The 23,807-nt window shown below is 44.7% G+C and overlaps 1 protein-coding gene across 4 annotated transcripts in view; it reads right to left on the reverse strand.

The window, feature by feature from the left end:
• Positions 1-23,807, reverse strand: part of SIN3B (SIN3 transcription regulator family member B) — a 218,213-nt gene that overhangs the window by 48,307 nt on the left and 146,099 nt on the right. For 3 of the 4 annotated variants that reach the window (XM_029614189.1, XM_029614190.1, XM_029614192.1), the window contains exon 17: positions 14,346-14,438. The exons of the other annotated variant lie outside the window; for it this stretch is intronic. In XM_029614189.1, the coding sequence (XP_029470049.1) occupies positions 14,346-14,438 (93 nt within the window). The remainder of the gene's footprint in view (positions 1-14,345; positions 14,439-23,807) is intronic. 4 annotated transcript variants of the gene reach the window in all.

The following is a 23,807-nucleotide window of genomic DNA, read 5'->3' on the forward strand; positions in this document are numbered from 1 at the left end:
AAGGGCCATCAAGGTGCCCAGGAAAACCATCTTGAACTTTTCTTTAAGAAACCTGTTCAAAGCCCTTAGGTCTAGGATGGGACAGAGTCCCCCTGTTCTCTTTGGAATCAGGAAGTACTAGGAGTAGCATCCCTGCCCTCTTTGTCCTGATGGGACAGGCTCGACCGCTCTGGCTGTTAAAGAGAGCAGAGAGCTCCCGAAATAGTAGCTCCTGATGCGCTATTGGCCCCCAAAACAGGCATGGGGGCAATTTGGCAGGACATCCAATAGGTTTAATTGGTACCTCTGATAGACGATGGACAAGACCCACTGGTCTGAGGTTATGCTGGGCCACTGATCCGCAAAGAACCATAGCCTGCCCCCGATGGGGGGTGGGGGGGGGAGGGAAAGAGTCCAGTGTCTCAGGTACAGGTTGCTGGCTTATAAAAACCCCATCCCAGGATTTGGTTGGAGAGCTGGCTGGGGGCTTGGGAGCTCTCTGTTGCCTGGGACGGTCCCGTGAGCTCACCTTCTGTGAACGGGAAGTGAGGGGATGGAGGATAGTACTTCGTCTGGTGGTAGAAAGACTTTCTCTGACCCTGACTTGCGGTTCTCCTGGCTGAGGAGGGCGGGTCTGAAATACTGGCGGAGAGCTGCAGGAAGGTCTCATGGTGATCCCGCAATTCAACCACCATGTCCCTCACCTTATCCCCAAAGAGTCATATTTGTAGTGGACCAACAGCACACAACTTGTGCAACAGGAACAACTGGTGTACTGTTGGAAAAGATGAGGCAGCCTGAAATCACAGCAGGTTGGATGCGCAAGGAGTTGGGATCATACTGGAAATACGTTTTTTAAGACAGATTGTCCGTAGGCTGAATCTTGTTGTCCTTCCTTATCCAAGCAGTAATGAGCTGCAAATGTGTGAAGAGAGCTCCATGTTGCAGCCTTACAAATCTCAGCAATTGGAACTGAATGATAATGCGCTACTGAGGTTGAAATTGCTCTTACTGAGTGCGCCTTTACTCGTCCCTGGAGAGGAAGGCCTGCTTTTTCATAGCAGAAATCTATACAATCTGCTAGCCAGTTGGAGAGAGTTTGTTTGCCCATTGCCTTACCCGGTTTGTTTTTATCAAAAGAAACAAAGAGCTGCGTGGATTTCCTATGGACTGCAGTGCGGTCTAGGTAATATGCAAGTGCATGTTTACAGGCTAAGGTGTGCAAAACCCGTTCACCTTGGCGAGAGTGATGTCTTGGGAAGAATGTGGGCAAGACTATGGACTGATTCAAGTGAAATCTGTAACTACCTTGGGAAGGAATTTAGGGTGAGTACGGAGGACCACTCGGTCATGTAGGAACCTTGTATAGGGTGAATATGTGACAAATGCTTGTAACTCACTATATCTTCTAGCAGACGTAATAGCTACTAAGAAGAGAACTTTCCATGTAAGAAATTTAATATCGCAGGAAACTATAGGCTCAAAGGGAGCATGCAAGAGCCTAGTTAATACTACATTAAGGTCCCATTCTGTGACTGGTGTTCGTAACGGGGGGTTTAAGTTGAATTAAACCTACTGACAACGGGTTGCACTGATATCGGGGCATCCCCAACTCCTTTGTGGTAAGCTGAAATGGCACTCAGATGTACTCTTACTGACAAAGTCTGTAGACCAGAGTCTGAAAGGTGCCAGAGATAGTCCAATAAAGATGACGTGGGGTAGGAAAAGGGGTCAATACCTGTCTGCATGCACCACGTGGTGAATCTTTTCCACTTACTACGATAGGATTTTTGTGTGGAAGGCTTTCGTGAAGCTACAAGCACTTGAAATACATTAGTTGAAAGATTGAGTGGTTGCAGGATCAAGCTTTCAATATCCAGGCTGTGAGGGATAGGGTTTGAAGGTTGGGGTGGCGCAACCTGCCCTGAGTTATGAGAGTGGGTGCTGTGCCCAGGCGAATTGGTTCCCTGATCAAGAGGTCGAGAAGTATAGGAAACCAAACTTGTCAAGGCCAATACGGGGCTATGAGTATCATTGACCCTTTGTCCTGTTGTTGCTTCACTAGAGTTTTGGTTATTAGCGGTATCGGGGGATACACGTATAGAAGACCTGAGTTCCAGGGGCGAGTAAAGGCGTCCTTGGCTAAGTGGTTTCTTTATTCGTGCAGGGAGCAGAATCTGTCAACTTTGTGATTCAGCTCAGATGCAAAGAGGTCCATCGTTGGCTGACCCCAATGTTGGAATATCCTGGTCGCAACTAGAGGATCCAGGGACCACTCGTGGGGTTGGAACTGACGACTGAGGTGATCTGCAACTACATTGTATATGCCTGCTAGATAAATGGCCCAGAGAAACATGGAATGTGACAGGGCCCAGTCCCAAATTTGTGCGGCTTCTTGGCACAGGAGATAAGAGCCCATACCCCCTTGTTTGTTCAGGTACCACATGGCAACTGTGTTGTCTGTTTGTATTACAACAGTCTTGTGTGAAAGGCAGTCCTTGAACGCATAGAGAGCATAACTTATAGCTTGAAGCTCTAGGAAGTTGATTTGAAATGTTGCTTCGAGGTTTGTCCAAGTATCTTGAGTGTGAAGATTGTTTATATGCGCTCCCCAACCTAAGGTGGATGCATCTGTAGTTAAGGTTACTTGTGGAACTGGTTGCTGAAAAGGTAGGTCTGTTAGCAAGTTGTTCGTGGTTTGTCCACCAGAGGAGAGATGAACGTAACCAGTGGGTTATTTGAATTGGAGATGACAGTGGTTGAATGGCTTGGAGCTACTGTGATCTCAATGTCCATTGCATCATTCTCATGCCTAATCTGGCCATAGGAATGACGTTGGCTGTGGAAGCCATATGGCCTAGCAAAGTTAGGAACTGATGGGCTGTCGCTGTTTCTTTTGTGCGCAGAGATTTCGCTAATCTGGAGAGCATGTCTGCGCGGTCTTTTGAGAGGAAGGCTTTTGATACGGTGCTGTTCAATTCTGCGCCGATGAACTGTAAAAGGCGAGATGGTATGAGGTGGGATTTTTGGTAGTTGATTAAAATTCCCAACGAATGAAGCAGGTTGATTGTGAGCTTTAGAGAGTTGAGGACTCGATTGGCTTTTAATGAGCCAGTCATCCAGATAAGGAAAAACGTGTATGCTTTCCGGACCAGATTTTCAAGATACACGCGTACTCCCCAAAAACCTGGCCCAAACACCCCCTGCGCGCCGAGCCTATGTTGCATAGGCTTCTGGTGCATGCAAAGCCCCGGGACGCGCGTAAGTCCTGGGGCTTTCCTGGGGGGGGGGTGTCAGGGGGCGTGTCGCGATCCACGTGTCGGGGGGGGGGGGCGCACCCGGCCTCGAGCAGGCGTAACTATCGTGACAGAGGTGGGGGGGGGTTAGGTAGGGGAAGGTGGGGGGAGACGGAGGGAACGGAGGCAGGCTGCACAGCTCGGCGCGCGCAGGCTGCCGATTTTGGGCAGCCATGCGCGCGCTGACCCCGGATTTTAATGGATATGCACGTATCTATTGAAATCCTGCGTACTTGAACAAAAGTACGCGGGTACACAAGTTTATGAAATCTACCCCTCCTTGCATAAATGGGCCGCTGCCACCGCTAGGCACTTTGTGAATACACGGGGTGCCGAGGCCAGTCCAAAAGGCAGAATACGGTATTGAAGGTGTTGACATTCCACTAGGAAACGCATGTACTTGCGTTGAGGTGGGAATATTGGAATGTGAGCGTAAGCGTCTTGAAGGTCCAGAGAACAGAGCCAATCTCCTCCTTGAAGAAGGGGAAGCATGGTGCCTACGGAGACCATCCTGAATTTTTCTTTCCGTAGAAATTTGTTAAGATTTCAGAGGTTTAAGATGGGACGCAGGCCTCCTGTTTTCTTTGGAATGAGAAAATAGCGGGAGTAGAATCCTCTGCCCTGCTGAGGTCAGGGAACTGGTTCCACAGCCCTGGCTCTCAAGAGGGTGGATAATTCTGTTTGCAGAAGAGTGGTATTATCTTTGTGTACCCAAAGGGACTTTGGTGGAGAGTCCTTGGGCACTGTGAAAATCCAGATGGTAACCTTGTGTTATTATGGATAGTACCCATTGATCTGTTGTGATTTTTAACCAACAACTTTCAGAGATGGCGTGGGATAAGTAATACACTCTCTTCTTGAACCATTACACGCCGACGATCCCACTCTATTAACACACCTTCCCCACTCCCCTCCCCACCTCCCCCCACCAACCCACCCTTTCCCCTTTCCCTTGTCCCACTTCCAAACCAATCCCAAGACATGACCTGCCTCACCCTACATACTCCGATCTCCTATCCAGACCCTTATCACCGATAAAACAAGACTCCTGTTTAACTCTTAAGCTGTTATTTTTGGTCTATATGCTATTACAAGAATGATTTGTTAGCTCTTTTAAGGAATATCTTTTTCATATAAATTTTAAATTAATATGTTACATAAGGTTCTACGTTTTGAATGTTAAATAAGGCTCTAAGTTAACTGTATGTATTATGTTGTTATCTTGTAAACCGGAGTGAAGGCAGAACGCTATACTTCGGTATATAAAAAAATCCAAATAAAATAAAAAATAAATAAATAAATAAAGAAGGAGATTCGGCCTCCAACTAGAACATCCGGGATTGGGTTCATGGAGTGGCTGCTGTTCTCTGGCAGGTTTTCAAAACCGGGATGCTGAGGTCTGGATGCCCTTGTTTGCCTGGATTGACTTCTTTGGGATGGTCTTGTTGTCCTACCACAAGGTGCTGGAGGATGATACCTACGTGGTCTGTAATAAGGTTTCCTGGTATCTTTTCTGGCTGATTGTTTTGCAGAAGATGAAGTCTCTTCTGGAACAGTGGAGGGTTGTTGCAGTGTCTCATTATGTTCCTTGAGCTGCGCAATAGCATCTTGTACCTTTTCTCCAAAAAGATTGTCCCCAGTACAAGGTAAGTCAGCCAATTTGTCCTGAACCTCAGGCCTGAGGTCAGAAGCCTTTAGCCAAGCCCATCTACGGGCGCTAATCCCTGTTGCTGCCATTCTGGAAGATGCTTCAAAGCAGTCATAAGCTGCTCGCACTTCGTGCTTACCTGCTTCTAGGCCTTTATGAATAATATTAGTGAAGGCCTCTTGGTGTTGCTGAGGCAGATATTCAGACACCTCCTGCATCTGTTTCCACAAATTTCGTTGGTATTGCGTCATATAAAATTGGTATGACGCAATTCTGGAGACAAGCATGGAACCTTGGAACATTTTTCGCCCCAGACCATCTAGGAATTTTTGCTCCTTGCCAGGAGGCGTGGATGAATGAGGACGGATTCTTTTGGATCTTTTTGGGCGGACTCCACCACTACAGACTGGTGAGGGAGTTAAGGCTTTTGAAAACCTGGTATATGTTGGACCAAGTAAGTGACATCAGTCCACTTGTTCACTGGTGTAATTGAACAAGGATGCTCCCACAGCCTATGCTGGAGATCAACGAGGACTTCATGCACTAGTATGGCAAGTACTTCTTTAGGGGGATCTACAAATTGTAGAACCTCCAGAGTTTTTTGCCTCGTGTCTTCCTCAGTTACCAACTGGAAAGGAATTGTATCTGACATGTCTTTCACGAAATTGGAAAAGGAGAGGTCCTCGGTTGGTGACTTCCTTCTTTCTTGTGGTGGAGATGGATCTGATAATACATCTTCTGAGAAAGAATCAGTGTCCACGTCCTCCCATGTGTCTGATAAAGTATGCCGTGGAGGAGTGGAGTGAAGGATGAAAAATGGCATCGAAGGATGTGAAGGTATCGATGGTTTTGTCAGTGGCATCGATGGAGGTTGATGAGGCATCAATGGCACCTATGGAGTATTCGGGCGCCTTGGTTGAGAAATTCCCGATGGTCCCGGTATTGGCTCAGGCATCAGTGAATTATCTGAGGCGTCATCATCCCGAGGATCAGGAATTGGTTGGTCTATCGGTGTCTTTGGTGGCATCGGCAAGGCACCGATCAGGGCATCTAGTCTAGCGAGTAGCAGAGTGAACACCAATGGATCAGGCATCGGTGCTGGCATCGACACCGATGGATGAAGGTCTCGTAGAGCTTCCCTTAGTGCCTGGCGGATGAAACTATCCAGTTCCTCCCTTATAGCTGGTGAGGTCAGAGCAGCTATAGGGGGTGGCATAGAAGGCAGAACTGGCTCTTCCACAGGTCCCTGTGGTGACGCAGTATCTGGCACCGATATCAGTGTGGACTGCCTTGGAGTAAGAGGCATCGACGGCATCGCTGGCTCTTCTACTCTAGCCCTCTTTGGTGGAGGCTCGATGGGTGTTGAAACCGCTCCGAGAATCGAGCCGACATCGGGGGTAGAAGTCCATCGGTGTCAGTGCCGATGCTTCTCATGATGTTCGGTGCCTTTCTTTTCGAGCCCCGAGGTCGATTTAATGGATGACCAAGATGGAGTCGGGGACGATCGGTCACCGCTGCCATCGGGAGGCTGCTTGGTCTTAATTTCTAACTTTTTAGCCGCTCCTGCTGGTGACGACTGTGTCGATATCGATGGAAGTAGCTGAATATGAAAAAAGCTTTCCATCTTCTCCAGATGGGCCCTTCTGCCTTTGGCCGTCATCTCGGCACATTGTGGACATGTGGCAACACTATGTCCCTCGCCCAAACACAGGACACACTCAACATGAGGGTCGGTGATGGTCATGGTGCGAGGGCAATTTGGGCATTTTTTAAACCCTGTTGTCATTATGAAGGCCGGACAGCTGTCAACGGCTTTCTGACAGGAAAAGTCGGAAAGGTATCGACTGCGACAAAAATTTACTCACCGATTGATGGAAAATGGGAGACCCCTATGAAGGGGATTAAATTTGAGAATTTTTCAACTTTTTCCATGAGGAAAAAATGTGAGAGGTATCACACAGGGCTCCTTTACCGTGAGGCTAACTGCAGCACAGAAAAAAGAAGACTGAAGGGAGACCCCTGTGGCTCGAGGGATCATGGCATGCTGGTCATGCTCAGTGGGCTCAGTGTGCCAGTCAAATGTTTCTAGAAACTTTGACAAAGTTTTCCGTGATAGGGCTCCGTCCAGTGACGTCACCCATATGTGAGGACTATCATCCTGCTTGTCCTGGGATAAATCAATTTATATATAGATGATGTTAGATACTCTATAGCAAGAAACTGTATATCTTCAATGAATGTACTTGGTTTAGTTCAGCTGGTACAATGTGCGACACTTCGCTTAAGGCATATGTTACATATTATTCTGGCATCTGAGAAAACTGTTGATACCAATGTTATTTCTCCCATTAGGAATTTTATTTATTCCATGGTCTGAACAACACTTATTCTTGTTTACATTAGAACAAAAGGTAATCATAAAGAACCTAAATACTGTATAATGATATATTAGGCTTACTGTGGATTTAAACATTTTTAGAGATTTATTTTATTTATTTAGACATTTTATATACAGTTGTTCCATGTATAGATCACAATGGTTTACAAAGTAACATTCATAGTTATAACTCCACAAAGATTGGTTAAAGGGTGGTATTCATAGGCAGGCATTACATTCTATCAAGTGAAACTTTCTAGTACAAATTAAAATTGATCTAGTACATATGGCAAAGAATACAATAAATAAACAAAATCATATTTTTCACATCTTAGTCATTGGGTTGTTTTGAGAATCTTGCATGCTCTCATTTGATTGGATTATTATCTTTTTGTCCTTCTTTTCCTTGTGGTTCTGTATATTTTGATGTTTTTAAGTTAAATTAAATGCATTTTGAATAGCATGTTTTCAATTCACATTTAAATCTCTTTCTATCTGGTAAAATACGTAATGCCTCAGGCATAGAATTCCAGAGCTTTGGACCCACTAAGGAAAATACTTGATATCTTATTTGTGTCAGAAGTGTACTCCGTATTGTGGGAATAGTCAGAGTCCTTTATTTTGAGATCTTAGTGTTTGCTGAGGATTGTGTCACTCCTAACAAGTCGGTGTTATTGGAATTAATGAAGCTTGGAGAAGAGACGGCTGAGGGGGGACACGATAGAGGTGTTTAAAATCATGAGAGGTCAAGAATGGGTTAATGTGAATCAGTTAATTACTCTTTCAGATAATAGAACGACTAGGGGGCACTCCATGAAGTTAGCATGTGGCACATTTAAAACTAATCGGAGAACGTTCGTTTTCACTCAACGCACAATTAAACTCTGGAATTTGTTGCCAGAGGATGTGGTTAATGCAGTTAGTGTAGCTGTGTTTAAAAAAGGATTGGATAAGTTCTTGGAGGAGAAGTCCATTACCTACTATTGATTAAGTTGACTTAGAGAATTGCCACTGCTATTACTAGCAACAGTAACATGGAATAGACTTAGTTTTTGAATACTTGCCAGGTTCTTATGGCCTGGATTGGCCGCTGTTGGAAACAGGATGCTGGGCTTGATGGACCCTTGGTCTGACCCATTATGGCATGTTCTTATGTTGTATATTAATGTTAATACCTTATAGTAGATTCTGGATTGTACTGGTAACCAATGGGAGTAAATGAAAAATAAAGTAGCTTATATTTTAGTCGATCAAATAATTGTTTTATGGAATTGCAAGATGTTTATGAAGAGGTATCTGCTTCAAAATTTGTAGAAAAAAAAACTGCATATAAATTATGCTCCTTGTTTAATAAAAAATGTGACCATCATGGACAAAAATTTACGTAGAACTGAAAAGAAACTGTGTAAGACTTAAGTCACAGTTACTGAAACATGCTTATATGTTAGCATATGTTAGTATTAGCACCATATAGAAAATCAGTGTCTGAGGCTAAGAAAGAATTTTCTTCTTCTCGGATCAAAAATGCATCCAATACACCATTAAGACATTTTTTTAAATTACAGTTGGTGCGCCCATTAAGAAATTATATTCAATCTATGGATTTTTGGGGAAGGGGGAGACTTTTCCAAAAGGATGGGCTCCACCTTAACCAGAGTGGAACCAAGCTGCTGGCACTAACTTTCAAAAAGGAGATAGAGCAGCTTTTAAACTAGAACAAGGGGGAAAGCCGACAGTCGCTCAGCAGCGCATGGTTCAGAGCAATGTATCCTTGAAGGATACTAATGAAACAGGAGAGTTAGGGCATACCAACAGAGAGGTTCCAATAAAAGAAAACATAGCCCATGTGCCTAAATGCAAAAATTCACCGAAGCTAATGATTTCCAAATTATCCCTAACAACTGAAAAGCAGGTTATTAATACAAACAAAAAACACACATTGAAATGTCTGTATGCCAATGCCAGAAGTCTAAGAAGTAAGATGGGAGAGTTAGAGTGTATAGCAGTAAACGATGAGATTGACATAGTTGGCATCACAGAGACTTGGTGGAAGGAGGATAACCAATGGGACAGTGCTATATCAGGGTACAAATTATATTGCAATAATAGGGAGCATCAACTTGGTGGGGGTGTGCCACTTTATGTCCAGGAGGGTATAGAGTCCAACAGGATAAAGATCATACAAGAGACTAAATGCTCAGCAGAATCTATATGGATAGAAATCCCATGGGTGTTGGGTAAGAGTACAGTGATATGAGTATACTACCATCCACCTGGACAAAATGGTCAGACAGATGATGAAATGCTAAGAGAAATCAGGGAAGCTAACCAATTTGGCAATGCAATAATAATGGGAGATTTCAATTACCCTAATATTGACTGGGTAAATGTAACATCAGTACTTGCTAGAGACAAAGTTCCTGGTTGTAATAAATGACTACTTCATGGAGCAATTGGTTCAGGAACCAACAAGAGAGGGAGCTATTTTAGATTTAATTCTTAGTGGAATGCAGGATTTCGTGAGAGAGGTAACGGTGGTGGGGGCTCTTGGCAATAGTGATCATAACATGATCACATTTTTTTTTTTATTCTTTATTTATTAAGTTTTTAACAAAACATTACAAGCATCTCTTGCAATATGAAATTATCAGAATTTGTATCTTAGAAATAACAAAGTATAACATATTAACGTAAACTTTATGATTACCAATACATATTCTGCATCTTCTAAAAGAAAAGTTAGAGAAGCATACTATACGACTCCGATTTTCTGATGGTAGTGCGAGCGATAATTTTTCCTCATATTGACTACTGTAACGGCCTGTATATTGGCTTACCCAAGTTTGTCATCCACTCGATCCAATTGATCCTGAATTCAGCGGCCAGAGTTGTCTCTTCCTCAAAACGCTTTGATAAGATTTCTCCTGTTCTAGCTAAACTCAACTGGCTACCCGTTCACGAACGTATTGTGTTTAAGATCGGCATGATAGTGTTCAAACTATGTGCCTCAGAGTCGACTGTTTGGTTCAATGCACTTCTACGAATTTATAAACCCGTGAGATCGTTAAGATCTTCCCAATTGAACCTATTAGAAATTCCCACTGTTCGTCAAGCACGACTCTTTATTACTAGAGAAACCTCATTTTCCATCGCGGCCCCAGTCCAATGGAACTTAATTCCTTTTGAAATTCGTGCGCTGGAAGATGTTAAAAAATTTAAGATGGCATTTAAAAATTATTTGCTCACTCGTGCATTTAATATTGTATAATCACAATGTTACTGTTTACGATATGACTGTGAAATTATGGAGAGTTAACTGTCGAATGTCCCCATTTAATATACCTCAGATAGGTAATTTAGTGAATCTCTTGGGATATGTTGTTGATGTCAGTTTGAAATAATCAATGATGGTTTCTATGAAACCTATATTTATGAGTGTCATTTTTATGTTTTGTTTTTATTACTATGTATGTTCAGATTTTATTATGTATGTTTATTTTGTATATCGCCTAGGCCTTTTTGTGTTAGGCGATTAATAAATTTTGAAATTGAATTGATAATAAATGAGCGCCTTAAAGAGGTATTAATTAAAATAAAGGAAAAGTAAGGTATTCCCCCTTATTTAACTTTTAACCGCCAATGCTTCTAACCCTAGTAGTGACCTAAGATGTTCTGGATCAGTGAATTGATAATTTTGTCCATTAAGTTTAACCGCACATTTATAGGGAGTGAAAAGATGCAGTAAGGTTGAAGCCTCAGGAATATAAGGATCCCCTCATGGCTCCCAATGAAGTTTGTGGGAACCGAGTCTCTGGTTCAGAGGACAGATGGGCATCTGTCCCAATTTTATCGGAGATGGATCCAAATGACCTAACATCATTTGGGCCATAGACACAGTATGGAACATTATGCCTTGGAGTTTTCCCATTCTATTTTAGATAGTTTTATGGTTTCCCCTTATTGCTCCACCCAGAAAGAGAAGGCTCAATCAGCTCCTTCTCATAGAAGCTTTAGTACAGGTCTATGGGATTAATGGGGTCAGGGCCAGTATTCAATTTACTTTGTGGTTCCCAAAAAAAGAAGATTCTTTTCATCTGATTCTGGTTCTGAAACAGGTTGACAAATCCTCAAAGGTCTTACATTTCCAAATGAAGACCTTAAAGTCTGTCACAGTGGAAGTAAGACAATGGGAATTCCTGACCTCTTTGTATCTTATGGAAGAATACCTCCACAATCTGATAAGGAAGGGTCATCAGCAATACCTTTGCTTTGTGGTTCTGGGCAGCCATTTTAAGTTTCAGGCTCCGCCCTTTGGATTGGCCTTGGCCCCAAGGAACCTTTCAAAGAAGATGATGGTAGTGGCAGCATCGCAACACCAGGAAGGAATTTTGGTTCATACTTATCTAGATGATTGGCTGATTCAAGTGAAATGAAATTGAGAAAGTGTATCAGCTACGAAGAGGGTGATCCAGTTGTTTTAGAAACTGAAGTGGATGGTGAACTTCTCAAAGAGCAGTTTGTTACCCTCTAAGTCCTTGGAATACCTGAGAGCGTTATTTGACATGAAGTTGAGTCATGTTCATTTGATGGGGCAAGGGGTTCAGAAACTGTTGCAGTAGATCCGTTCCTTACTGACATTCAGGAGACCACTGATACGGAGTTATCTTTAACTTTTGGGCTCCATGATGGCAGTGTTGAATTTGGTTCCATGGGCAAGAGCACACACGAGGCCTCTGCGGAGAATGCCATTTTCCAGATGGGATCCTCAGTCGCAGGAAAAGTCAGTAAGACTCCCTTGTCCCAGAACAGGTGAGAGTGAGTTTGCGGTGGTGACTGAACACCAGAAATCTAGAGATAGGATTAGATCTACAGAGACCATCTTGATGGTTGCCAGCCTGTTAGGGTGGGGAGCACATTGTCTAGATTTGTTTACTGAGATAGTATGGTTTGATGAAGAGGGCTAGTGTTCCATCAATTATTTGAAAACCAAAGTGATTTGGTGGCCCTCCTTCACTTTGCATCTCTTCTCAGGGAACAAGCAGTCAGAAACTTATCAGTCAATGCAACTGCAATGGTATATATGAGATTCATTTAGGGGGCACCAGAAGCTTTCAAGTTTTGGAAAAAGATAATTTTTTGATGTGTTGGGCAAAAAAGAATATTTCATCATTACACATAGCTGGAGTGGAAAATGTTCAGGCAGTTTCTCTCCATTGCAATTTCCTGGACCCTGGAGAATGGGCGCTATCCCAGGAAGCGTACAATCCCATTGTATGCAGGTGGGGAGAACCTCCTATGGATCTTATAGTGAGCAGAAAGAATGTGAAGGTGCACTGGTTTTTCAGTTGCCTTATTTCAGGAATGTTTTCTTCATGGCCTCTGGTGGGTAGAGTTCTACAGAGAGCTCCAGATTGGGGATTCATGATTCTAGCAACTTCACATTGGCCAAGCCACCCCTAGTACGTGGACCTCATCAGTTTATTGGACGGGATCCATTGTGAATGCCTCAAACAAGGAACTGCTATACCAGGGCCTGCTTTTTCATGAAGATGAGGATCAATTTTGTCTTACAGCCTAGCCTAGTCCTTGAGAGGTCTCACTTGACCATAAAGGGTTATTCTCAGGAGATATCGAGTTCTCTCCTAAGTGCCAGAAAGACTTCTACTTCCTTGGCATATATGAAGATTTGGCAGGTGTTCAAACAACATTGTTTGGACAGGCATTTTGTGACCAGAGGACCCTCAATTCCTTGCATTCTGGGCTTCTTGCAGGAAGGTTTGACAAATTAATGGGTCACCTTTCAATTCTCTGAAGGGTCAGGTGGCAGCTATCACTTGTTATAGAGGTTACAGAGGTTGAGTATTAGGGAGGCCTTTGTCCTCTCATCTGGATGTTTCTTGTTTTCTTAAGGAAGTCAAACACAATAGGCTACAAAGTAAGGGACCCTATTTCTCCTTGGGATCTGAATTTGATTTATTTTGGCAGACTCTCCATTTGAGACTATCCTATCAAAAGAGTTTCACTGAAACTTCTCACTCTGAAGACTTTCTTGGTGGCTATTTGGCTAGTAGGACTTCAGAGTTACAGGCACTTTCTTGTAGATAGTCATTTTTGAGTTCACAAAGGTTGCGATTAAGATTTGTCAGACCTTACAGGTACTGAATATTGCTGAGGCCAAAAAAAAAAAAAAGTGAAAGTGGTGGTGTCAGCCTTTCATATTAAGTAGTGTGTCTGCCCTTCTTTAGTAAAGATTGCAGTGAAGAAGAATGTGCACAACTTCATTGTTTGGATGTGAGAAGGATTCTTTTGTCATTAATGGCTTCAGGAAATCATACCATCTCTTTGTGTTGTTCAGTGGTTCAAAGAAGGGAGGAGTGACAACCAAAGCTTCTTTGGTGTGTTGGATTAAAAACAGCCTACATTGATAGAGGTAAGGCTTTGCCCAGGAAGGACCGAGCATATGCCACTACAGCCTAATCAGCATCGTAAGCAGAACTCCACTTATTTTCTCTGCATGATATTTGCAAAGCGGCAACACTATCATTTGGATTTGAGTATTAAGGAGGAGACTTCCTTTCCATGGAAGTCTTGAGAGTGGGTTTGGCAGTATCCCACCCATTTCAGGAGTAGTTTGGGTACATCACGTACATCTGGGCTGGTCTGGTTGGATGAAGAGGAAGGAGAAATGTGTTCTTACCTGATAATTTCCTTTCCTTGAGTTCACCCAGACCAGTCCAGGACCCCACTGTTCTACCGAACGTTTCATTTCAGCATTGGTGTTTGGAATAAGATGTATATTTGAGTTCTTACAGAAAAGTGGTAAGTTGTACCACGATGTATCTCTTGCTTGTGGCTCATTGGAAGCCCCCGGTTTGAGGGATGTGAGGGTAATAGAAATTTAGTGAGTTAGTGTGTTAGCTTGTTATAAGTAATACTGGTAGACATAACCCATATGTCTGGACTGGTCTGGCTACACTCAAGAAAAGGAAATTATCAGATAAGAACAAAATTTCTCCATCCTTAAGATTCCCTTTCTGTTCCTTACCTGAACTTCTAGTGGGTCTTCTGTTTGTACTTCTTCTGTGTCTAGCAATTCAATGGTCATTATTATCTGCCCTTTTCTTTGCAGGAACATTACCTAGGAGACCACAGGACAAATATTGCAACAAATGAGCTAAATCTCCACAGTGCCATATACAGTAAAGGTCATTGCTGTACTGTACGGTAGCATTCTGTCATGAGGAAGGAATACTCCTCTTGCTGTCAGAGTGTTGCCTCATGAGGATTCAGGATTGTTTAGAACTGTGAATCAAAGTTGGTCAGCTAATTGCACCAGGTGAAGACCAAGTGCATCTAGGTGTGTTTTCAAGTTGGGTTCAGCTGGTACAGCTCTTCTATGGCCCAGATAGTTTGGGGTTCAGACTCAGAACCAATTTGCTTCCATTGGATCCTGGATCACGTAATCACACTGCAGCTTGCTTACTGTGGACATCAAAGGATAAACTATGTTCTCCTTTAAAGTGCCATCCAGAGGGGAGTCTGAGCTTAAAATTAAGGACCCACTGTCTACGAGTATATGTACTTTTCCATCATAACAAAATCAAACTAACCCAAAAGTCAACTTTCTAAACTGTACTCTACGCAAAACACCACCTCCAGTTCAGAAATATATCGGTGAAGATAATTAAATGGGCCTGTGCAAGGCTATTAGGCACCCTAGGTGAACCTTATATCCATCCCTATGCCCCTCCTACCTCAACTTTCAGGCCTATACACCACCCCTTCCAGATTCTGCTAATTAAACTCAATCATGATGAGCCCATCATCCTTTCCAGAACAATCCTGTAAAAAACACGCAATTGCAAATAAATTACTTTTGAAAATTGTCTTATGTGAATAAATGCCGATCTATCCAGGTAAAAGGAAAATTGGTTCTTACCTGCTAATTTTCGTTCCTGTAGTACTACGGATCAGTCCAGACAGTGGGTTATGCCCACTGTCTGGACTGAAAAATAGCTGAAGGCACCCCCTGATAACCCAGTGTGCCACCTGCGATCCCTCAGTACAATCAATATCAAAGCAGAATGAAGTAAATTTAAAACAACCAATGACTAGATCAAGAGAACTCCACCGAACAATAACCTGAGAAAACTACGTACATGAACCGAGTACAGATTTGGGTGCTTCTTCATAGTCTTTAAAACACTGCAGAAAGAGAAAACAATGGTGCGGACTTGCGGACTCTCCGGAACACTATACCCCTGGGCGGGCATTTGGACTGATCCTTGGTACTACAGGAATGAAAATTAGCAAGTAAGAACCAATTTTCCTTTCCCTGTATGTACCAGGATCAGTCCAGACCGCTGGGATGTACCCAAGCTGACCTAAATGGGGTGGGAACCGGAGAGTCCCACTTGAAGCACACTGCTGCCAAAAGAATTGACATCCGGAGCCCGGACGTCTAAACGGTAATGCTTAGCAAATATGTGCAAAGATTTCCAAGTAGCTGCTCTGCAAATCTCCTGCGGCGAAACACATTGACTCTCTGCCCAAGATGCCGCTTGAGATCTGATCGAATGAGCTTTAAGACCATCTGGCATTTGCTGGCCATGACATATGTATGCCGAAGCAATGGTGTCCTTCAACCATCGGGCAATAGTAGCCTTGGAAGCCTTACATCTCTTCTTAGGATCGCTCCCATAAGACAAAAAGATGGTCTGACAAACCAAAAGCATTAGTCACTTCCAAGTACCGCAGAAGTATCCGGCGGATATCCAGTCTCCTCAAGTCATGAGCCTGAGGAGAGTTCCTATCTAAATCTGGAAAAGCTGGTAACTCAACTGACTGGTTTACGTGAAACGCAGATACCACCTTCGGCAGAAAAGAAGGCACCATCCAGAATCCGAGATCCTCAAGAATGGTTCTCTGCAGGACAACGCTTGAATCTCAGATATTCGTCTGGCCGAACAAATGGCCATGAGGAACCCCGCCTTGAGTGTTAAATCTTTCAATGTAGCCCGCTTGATATGCTCAAAGGGAGGACCGCAGAGCCCACGGAGAACCAAATTCAAACTCCACGAAGGACACACTGCACGCACCGGCGGGTGTAAATGTTTGGCTCCCTTCAAAAAACGCACCACATCAGGATGTCCTGCAAGAGACGTACCATCAACTTTACCTCTTAAACATCCTAACGCCGCTACCTGAACCTGGAGCAAGCTGTACACCAATCCCTTCTTTAAGCCTTCCTGCAAGAAAGCGGGAATGTGCACAATAAGAAGCCTGGCGCGGGGACACCTTCAACCCGCTGCACCAGGAATCGAAAACCTTCCACACTCGAACATAAGTGAGAGAAGTAGAAGTCTTCCGTGCGCACAGCAGAGTAGAGATAACCGCATCCGGATACCCCTTCTTTCTCAACTGCCGCCTCTCATAAGCCAAGCCGCTAGACCAGGGGTCGGGAACCTTTTTGGCTGAGAGAGCCATGAACGCCACATATTTTAAAATGTAATTCCGTGAGAGCCATACTAACTACAACCCCCTACTCTCCTGACGCCCCCAAGACCTGCCAAATTAATTTACTACAACCCCCCCATCCTCCTAAAACCCCCCCCCCAAGACCTGCCAAAAGTCCCTGGTGATCCAGCGGGGGTCCAGGGCTCGCAGACAAATCTTTAATAAAAAAGTAAAAATCTAACAAAACCCCCCATCCTCCTGACGCCCCCCAAGACCTCCAAAATTAATTTACTACAACCCCCACCCTCCTGACCCCCCCCAAGACCTGCCAAAAGTCCCTGGTGGTCCAGCGGGGGTCCGGGAGCGATCTCCTGGACTTGGGCTGACGGCTGCCAGTAGTCAAAATGGCACCAACGGCCCTTTGCCCTCACTATGTCACTGGGGTCGACCAATGGCGGCGGTAGCCCCTGTGACATAGTAAGGGCAAAGGGCCGTCGACGCCATTTTGATTACTGGCAGCCAACGGCCCTTTGCCCTTACTATGTCACAGGGGCTACTGCCGCCATTGGTCGACCCCAGTGACATAGTGAGGGCAAAGGGCCGTTGGCGCCATTTTGACTACTGGCAGCCGACAGCCCAAGTCCAGGAAATCGCTCCCGGACTGCTCCTGGACCCCCGCTGAACCACCAGGGACTTTTGGCAGGTCTTGGGGGGGGTCAGGAGGGTGGGGGTCGTAGTAAATTAATTTTGGAAGTCTTGGGGGGCGTCAGGAGGGTGGGGGATTTTGTTAGATTTTACTTTTTTATTAAAGATTTGTCTGCGAGCCAGATGCAGCCATCAAAAGAGCCATATCTGGCTCCCGAGCCATAGGTTCCTGACCCCTGCGCTAGACAAAAGCGAGCCACCTGATCGAAAAATACTGGACCCTGTCGAAGTAAATTTGGAAGGTGACCGAGACGCAAGGGACCGTCGACCGCTAGGTTGATCAGATCTGCGAACCACAGCCTCCATGGCCATTCCGGACCTACGAGAATCACAGGCCCCCAGTGGGACTTTTCCCACCAATGGCCAAGGAGGAAACACAGAGTAGTACGTTGCGGGGCCAAGGAAGGACCAATGCATCTACCCCTTCCGCCCCATGCTCCCTCCTGCGACTGAAGAAACGAGCTGCCTTTGCATTCAGCCGAGTAGCCATCACATCCAGACGGTGCATTCCCCACCGACGAATCAAGAGCTGCATTGCCTCTTCGGACAGCTCCCACTCTCCGGGGTCTAGCTGCTGGCGACTGAGAAAATCTGCCTGAACGTTGTCCACTCCGGCTATGTGAGATGCCGCTAACCGGACCAGATGGCGCTCCGCCTAGACCATCAATTTGTCCGCCTCTGTGGCGACTGGACGAATCTTTGTTCCTCCTTGTCTGTTGATGTACGCCACAGTCGTCACATTGTCGGACAGAACCTTCACCGACTGATGCCAAACAAGCGGGAGAAAACTGCACAACGCTAGACGAACCGCCCTTGTCTCCAATCAATTTATGGACCACTTGGACTCCTGAGCTATCCATTACTCTGTGCCGATCGTGACTGACAGACTGCCCCTGAACCGGAGAGGCTGGTATCCGTAGTCACAATCATCCACTGGGGATTCTCTAGATCCATCTCCTGCTGTAAGTGATCGGGAACTAACCATCAATCGAGATTGGTCCTGGCGGGATCCTTGAGGGGCAAGGGTAAATGGAACTCTTTGGACTTCAGGTCCCATCGGGAAAGCAACACTCTTTGCAAAGGTCTCATATGAGCAAACGCCCAGGGTACCAACTCCAGAGTAGATGCCATAGAACCAAGAACTTGCAAATAGTCCCACACCTTGGGCAAACGGAAGGCCAAAAGACGGCACACCTGAAACATCAGCTTGAGCATTCTGTCCTGTGGAAGAAAAACCTTGCCCACAACCATGTCGAAACGGGCTCCCAGGAATTGCAACCCCTGGGAAGTTACCAATTGACTCCTCGCAAAATTGACTACCCATCCGAGAGAGTGGAGGCGATGCAAAACCGACCGAACCGCCACTTTGCAAAGATCGTCCAACTTCGCCCAAAAATGAGCCAGTGGTCCAAACAGGGGTGGACCAATATCCCCTCTCATCTGAGGGCCACTGCCACTACCACCATCACCTTGGTGAATACGCGAGGAGCCATCGCCAAACCGAACGGAAGGGCCCAAAACTGGTAATGCTCGCCCAGGACCATGAATCGCAGAAACCGCCAATGACACTCTTGGATTCCTATGTGCAGGTAAGCCTCCATCAGATCCAAAGAGGCCAAAAATTCACCTTTGTGGACGGCCGCAATGATGGACCTCAATGTCTCCATGCAAAAAACGAGGTGCCCGAAGCACTCTGTTGACCTTCTTTATGTCTAATATCGGACGGAAGGCGCCCTCCTTCTTGGGCACTACGAAATAAATCGAGTACTTTCCGGTCCGACGCTCGTCCGGCAGGACTGGGGCAATCGCCCCTAGAGCCTTCAAACGAGCCAAAGTCTGGAGTACCACCTGCTGCTTTGCCTGGGACCCGCAAGGAGACACCAAGAACAGATCCTGTAGTGGGCGAGCAAAATCCAAAGCGTAACCGTGTTCTATGATGTTTAGAACCCACTGATCCGAAGTAATCTTGACCCATTCCTCGTGAAACAGAGAAAGGCAACCTCCGATCTCCGGAACGGAGGAATGGGCCGGCGCACCTTCATTGGGTAACTTGTTTGCGGCGAATCCTTGGGAGGCTCCATCACGAGGAGGCCGTCTATCGCAAAAGGAATGAGCCCAAGACTGGGACCGTGCCGACACTTGTAACGGAGGAAAGGACGGGGCCCTACCTGCACGAAAACGGCGTTGACCCCGAAACGAGCCGAAAGGGCGAGAAGACCTGGGCTTATCCTCCGGGATCTTATAAACCTTATTATCCCCTAAGGCAGTGGTTCTCAACCCTGTCCTGGGGACCCCCCCAGCCAGTCGGGTTTTCATGATATCCACAATGAATATGCATGAGAGAAAATTTGCATGTTATGGAGGCAGTGTATGCAAATTTTCTCTCATGCATATTCATTGTGGATATCATAAAAACCTGACTGGCTGGGGGGGGTCCCCAGGACAGGGTTGAGAACCACTGCCCTAAGGCCTTAATTAGGTGCTCCAGGTCATCACTTGCCATAACTGAAACATGGCTCAAATCCACAGACATCACACTCATTAATCAACTACCAACACAGACTTACGATTTCTTCTCCATCCCAAGACAAAAAAAAAGAGGAGGGGGTATCTTTCTCGCTGCAAAAAAATCCTTAAGGTTCACACACCACCCCATCAGTACAACTACCAAACTAGAACTAGGATTGTTCAAATCAGAACATCTCCAAATCCTTCTAGTCTATGCCCCTCCAGGCTTACTAGAGTCAGACCCCTCACCTATTATTGAAACCATAACCTTACATCTTAATCTTGACTCCCCTGCTATAATTCTGGGCGACTTCAACTTACATGTTGACAAAGTCCCCCTCTCAACAAACTGTGAAGCTTTCCTCACCTCACTGTCATCGATGGGTTTCAGCCAACAAATCAACAAACCCACTCACAAAGCAGGCCATACGCTCGATCTCCTCTTTACAAACGCCAAGATTTCTCTTACAGAACAACCAAATTGTAAAAAAGTCCCATGGTCAGATCACTCTCTAATCTCCACCAGCTTTTCTATACCTCGATCAGACTCCAACCTCAACTCAAGACCCTCTTTCCAATACAGAAAATCCTGCTCCTCAGAACACCTCAGCAAACTTCTAACCTCTGATCTACCACTCATTGATGTCTCCACACCCAACTCTGCCCTCCAATCCTGGTCCAAAATAACAAAAGCTATTGCAAACACTCTCTGCCCACTGACAACCAAAACAAGGTCTTCCAATGCATCCAAACGACAACCCTGGTTTAACGATGAACTACGAAAGCTCAAACAACTACTTCGGCAAAAAGAGAGAAAATGGCGTAAAGCCCCTTCTCCGGCCACACTCTCTGACTACAAACGATCACTCCATCTATACAAAAGTACCACGTTAAAAACCAAAAGAGACTACTATGCCCGAAAAGTTCATCATCTCACCTTTGACTCAAAAGCTCTATTCACCTTCGTCTCCAGCCTCACTAAACCGATCACTCCAGATATTCCACCCGAACAAGCCCAGACTAAAGCAGACGAACTGGCTCTCCATTTCAACAAAAAAATATCGGATCTCCTCAATCAGCTAACTCCAATCACTACGTCTCCAGATAACACATACTTCCCCCAAAACAAAGAGATCCAGTTTATTGCCTTCGAACACATCACAATCACAGAGATACAAACGGTGTTAAAAAGAATGAAACCATCATCTCACCCATTTGATCAAATTCCATCCAAAATGCTCCTTCTCATCCCGGACACAATAGCAAAAACCTTAGCAGATATCATAAACTGCTCTCTATCACATGGTATCTACCCTGATGACCTAAAAACTGCCTCAATCAAGCCACTGTTAAAAAAACCAAATCTAAATGCAAGCGATCCCAACAACTTCCGCCCTATTTCCAACCTCCCATTCATAGCGAAAATCATGGAAAAATTGGTAAACACCCAACTATCCAATTACCTAGAGGACAACAGTATTCTTTCCCCAAACCAATATGGTTTTCGCAAAGCTGCAAGCACTGAAACGCTACTACTCTCACTCACGGACTTCCTCCTCTCTGGAATTGACAAAGGCCAAGCATATTTACTAATCCTCCTTGACTTTTCGGCGGCATTCGACACCGTCAACCACACCCTCCTTCTAAAACAGCTGGCAAACATTGGTTTAACAGGTGCCACACTAAACTGGTTCAAAACATTCCTTGAAAATAGAAGATATAGAGTCAAAATCCACAATAAAGAATCCCAATACCACCATTCTAATAGAGGGGTGCCGCAGGGTTCTTCACTTTCACCCACGCTATTCAATATCTACCTCCTACCACTTTGTCAACTTCTTACAAAACTAAGCCTGAAACACTTCCTTTTCGCAGACGACGTACAGATCGTGATCCCCATAGAAGAATCAATATCTAAAACAATGGAATACTGGGACAGTTGCTTAGTAGAAATTAAACTTCTCCTCACCAGTCTAAACCTGGTACTTAATGCTTCTAAAACAGAATTCCTGCTCATATCACCGGAAAACAAAAATACACACCCAAAACCACCCACACTCCTTCAAACAGCCCACGTAAGAGATTTAGGAGCCATCCTGGACAATCGACTCAACCTCAAACCTTTCATTAACCAAACCACCAAGGACTGCTTCTACAAATTACATATCCTGAAAAGAATTAAACCACTTTTTCACGCCCAAGACTTTAGAACAATTTTGCAAGCAATAATCTTTTCCAAATTAGATTATTGCAACTCATTACTACTAGGCCTCCCAGCTTCCTATACCAAACCTCTACAAATGGTCCAGAACTCTGCAGCCAGAGTCCTCACAAACTCCAGGAAAATGGACCACATTTCACCTATCCTCAAAAACCTCCATTGGCTACCGATCCACTATAGAATCATGTATAAAACCATTAACATCATATACAAAACTATCAACCAAAACACGCACCTCGACCTACAAATACCTCTTAAAAAATACACTTCCGCCAGACCCATCAGGGAATGCTACAAAGAGTCACTCCAAATACCAAAGGCCAAAACCTACCAACATAAATCATTGAGTCTCAGAGCCTTCTCTTCAGCAGGTCCAACTCTCTGGAACTCTATCCCACCAGATTTGAGACAGGAGCCATGCTCTCTAACATTTAGGAAAAGACTAAAAACTTGGCTTTTCAAAAAAGCATTTCCAAGCCTTGAATAATTCCTCCATTAAATAGCACAAACTCTTATCCAATAACTGGACCAAATACAATTCAATCAACCTTAAATTGACAATCATCAATACCTGCTGAACTTTTATCATAACACTGTCGTATTTATGCATTTGGTTATTTATGTTCCGTTCCATAGTGAGGTATTGCCACAGTTTCTCACATATTCTTATTTACTCAATATGCTACTCTATTACATTAATAGACTGAAATGTTAATATTGCTCTGTGCAATCTCTCCCCTTTTCCAGCTCCAAGTTGATTTCCCTGATTTATTGTAACTTTCTCAATTCCTTTATCTGATTCACGATATTTAAAGTTCAAGGTTCTTTTTGAGAACATTGTTTTACGTTATGTTATGTTTTACACACTTTGTTAATTGTAAACCGGGTTGATGTGATGCCTGTCATGAAACTCGGTATAACAAAAACAATAAATAAATACATAAATAAATAAATCACCAAAAAACAGTTTTCATTTATATGGGAAGGAACCCAGCTGAGACTTCGACAAGACGTCAGCCGACCAGTTGTGAAGCCAAAGAAGCCTCCTTGCTGACACCGCTCAGGCCATTGTGCGCGAGGATGTACGTAGGAGATCATACAAAGCATCCGCAGTATAAGCTACTGCTGCCTCCATACGGTCCGCCTGTTCCACCTCGGGAAGCTCCTGAGTTGTGAGCAACTGCTGCACCCATCTAAGAGTAGCTCTCTGCATGAAACTACTTCACACGGCCGCCCTGACGCCCAGCACAGATACCTCAAAAATCCTTTTGAGAAGAACCTCCAGCTTCCTATCCTGGAGGTCCTTAAGAGCTGCCGCTCCCGTCACAGGAATGGTTGTGCGCTTAGTGATCGCCGAGACAGCCGCGTCCACCTTAGGAATGTTAAGCAGATCCAAGGACTCCTCCGGAAGCGGATAAAGCTTTTTCATGGCTCTACTAACTCGCAGGCTGGCTTCAGGCGTATCAGAGTCATAAGCTGCAAAAGCATCGGGTGAAAAGGGAAGGTTTTAGGGGATGGCCCGAAAACCCGACAATACCGGATCCCCCGAGGAAGGCTCCGCCTTCCTCGGTGCATGAATATCGAGTTCCGCGAGCACATGAGGGATCAAGGAGTCCA

The sequence above is a fragment of the Rhinatrema bivittatum genome, chromosome 8 (assembly GCF_901001135.1).
Source record: "Rhinatrema bivittatum chromosome 8, aRhiBiv1.1, whole genome shotgun sequence".
In the NCBI taxonomy this organism is placed as follows: Eukaryota; Metazoa; Chordata; class Amphibia; order Gymnophiona; family Rhinatrematidae; genus Rhinatrema; species Rhinatrema bivittatum.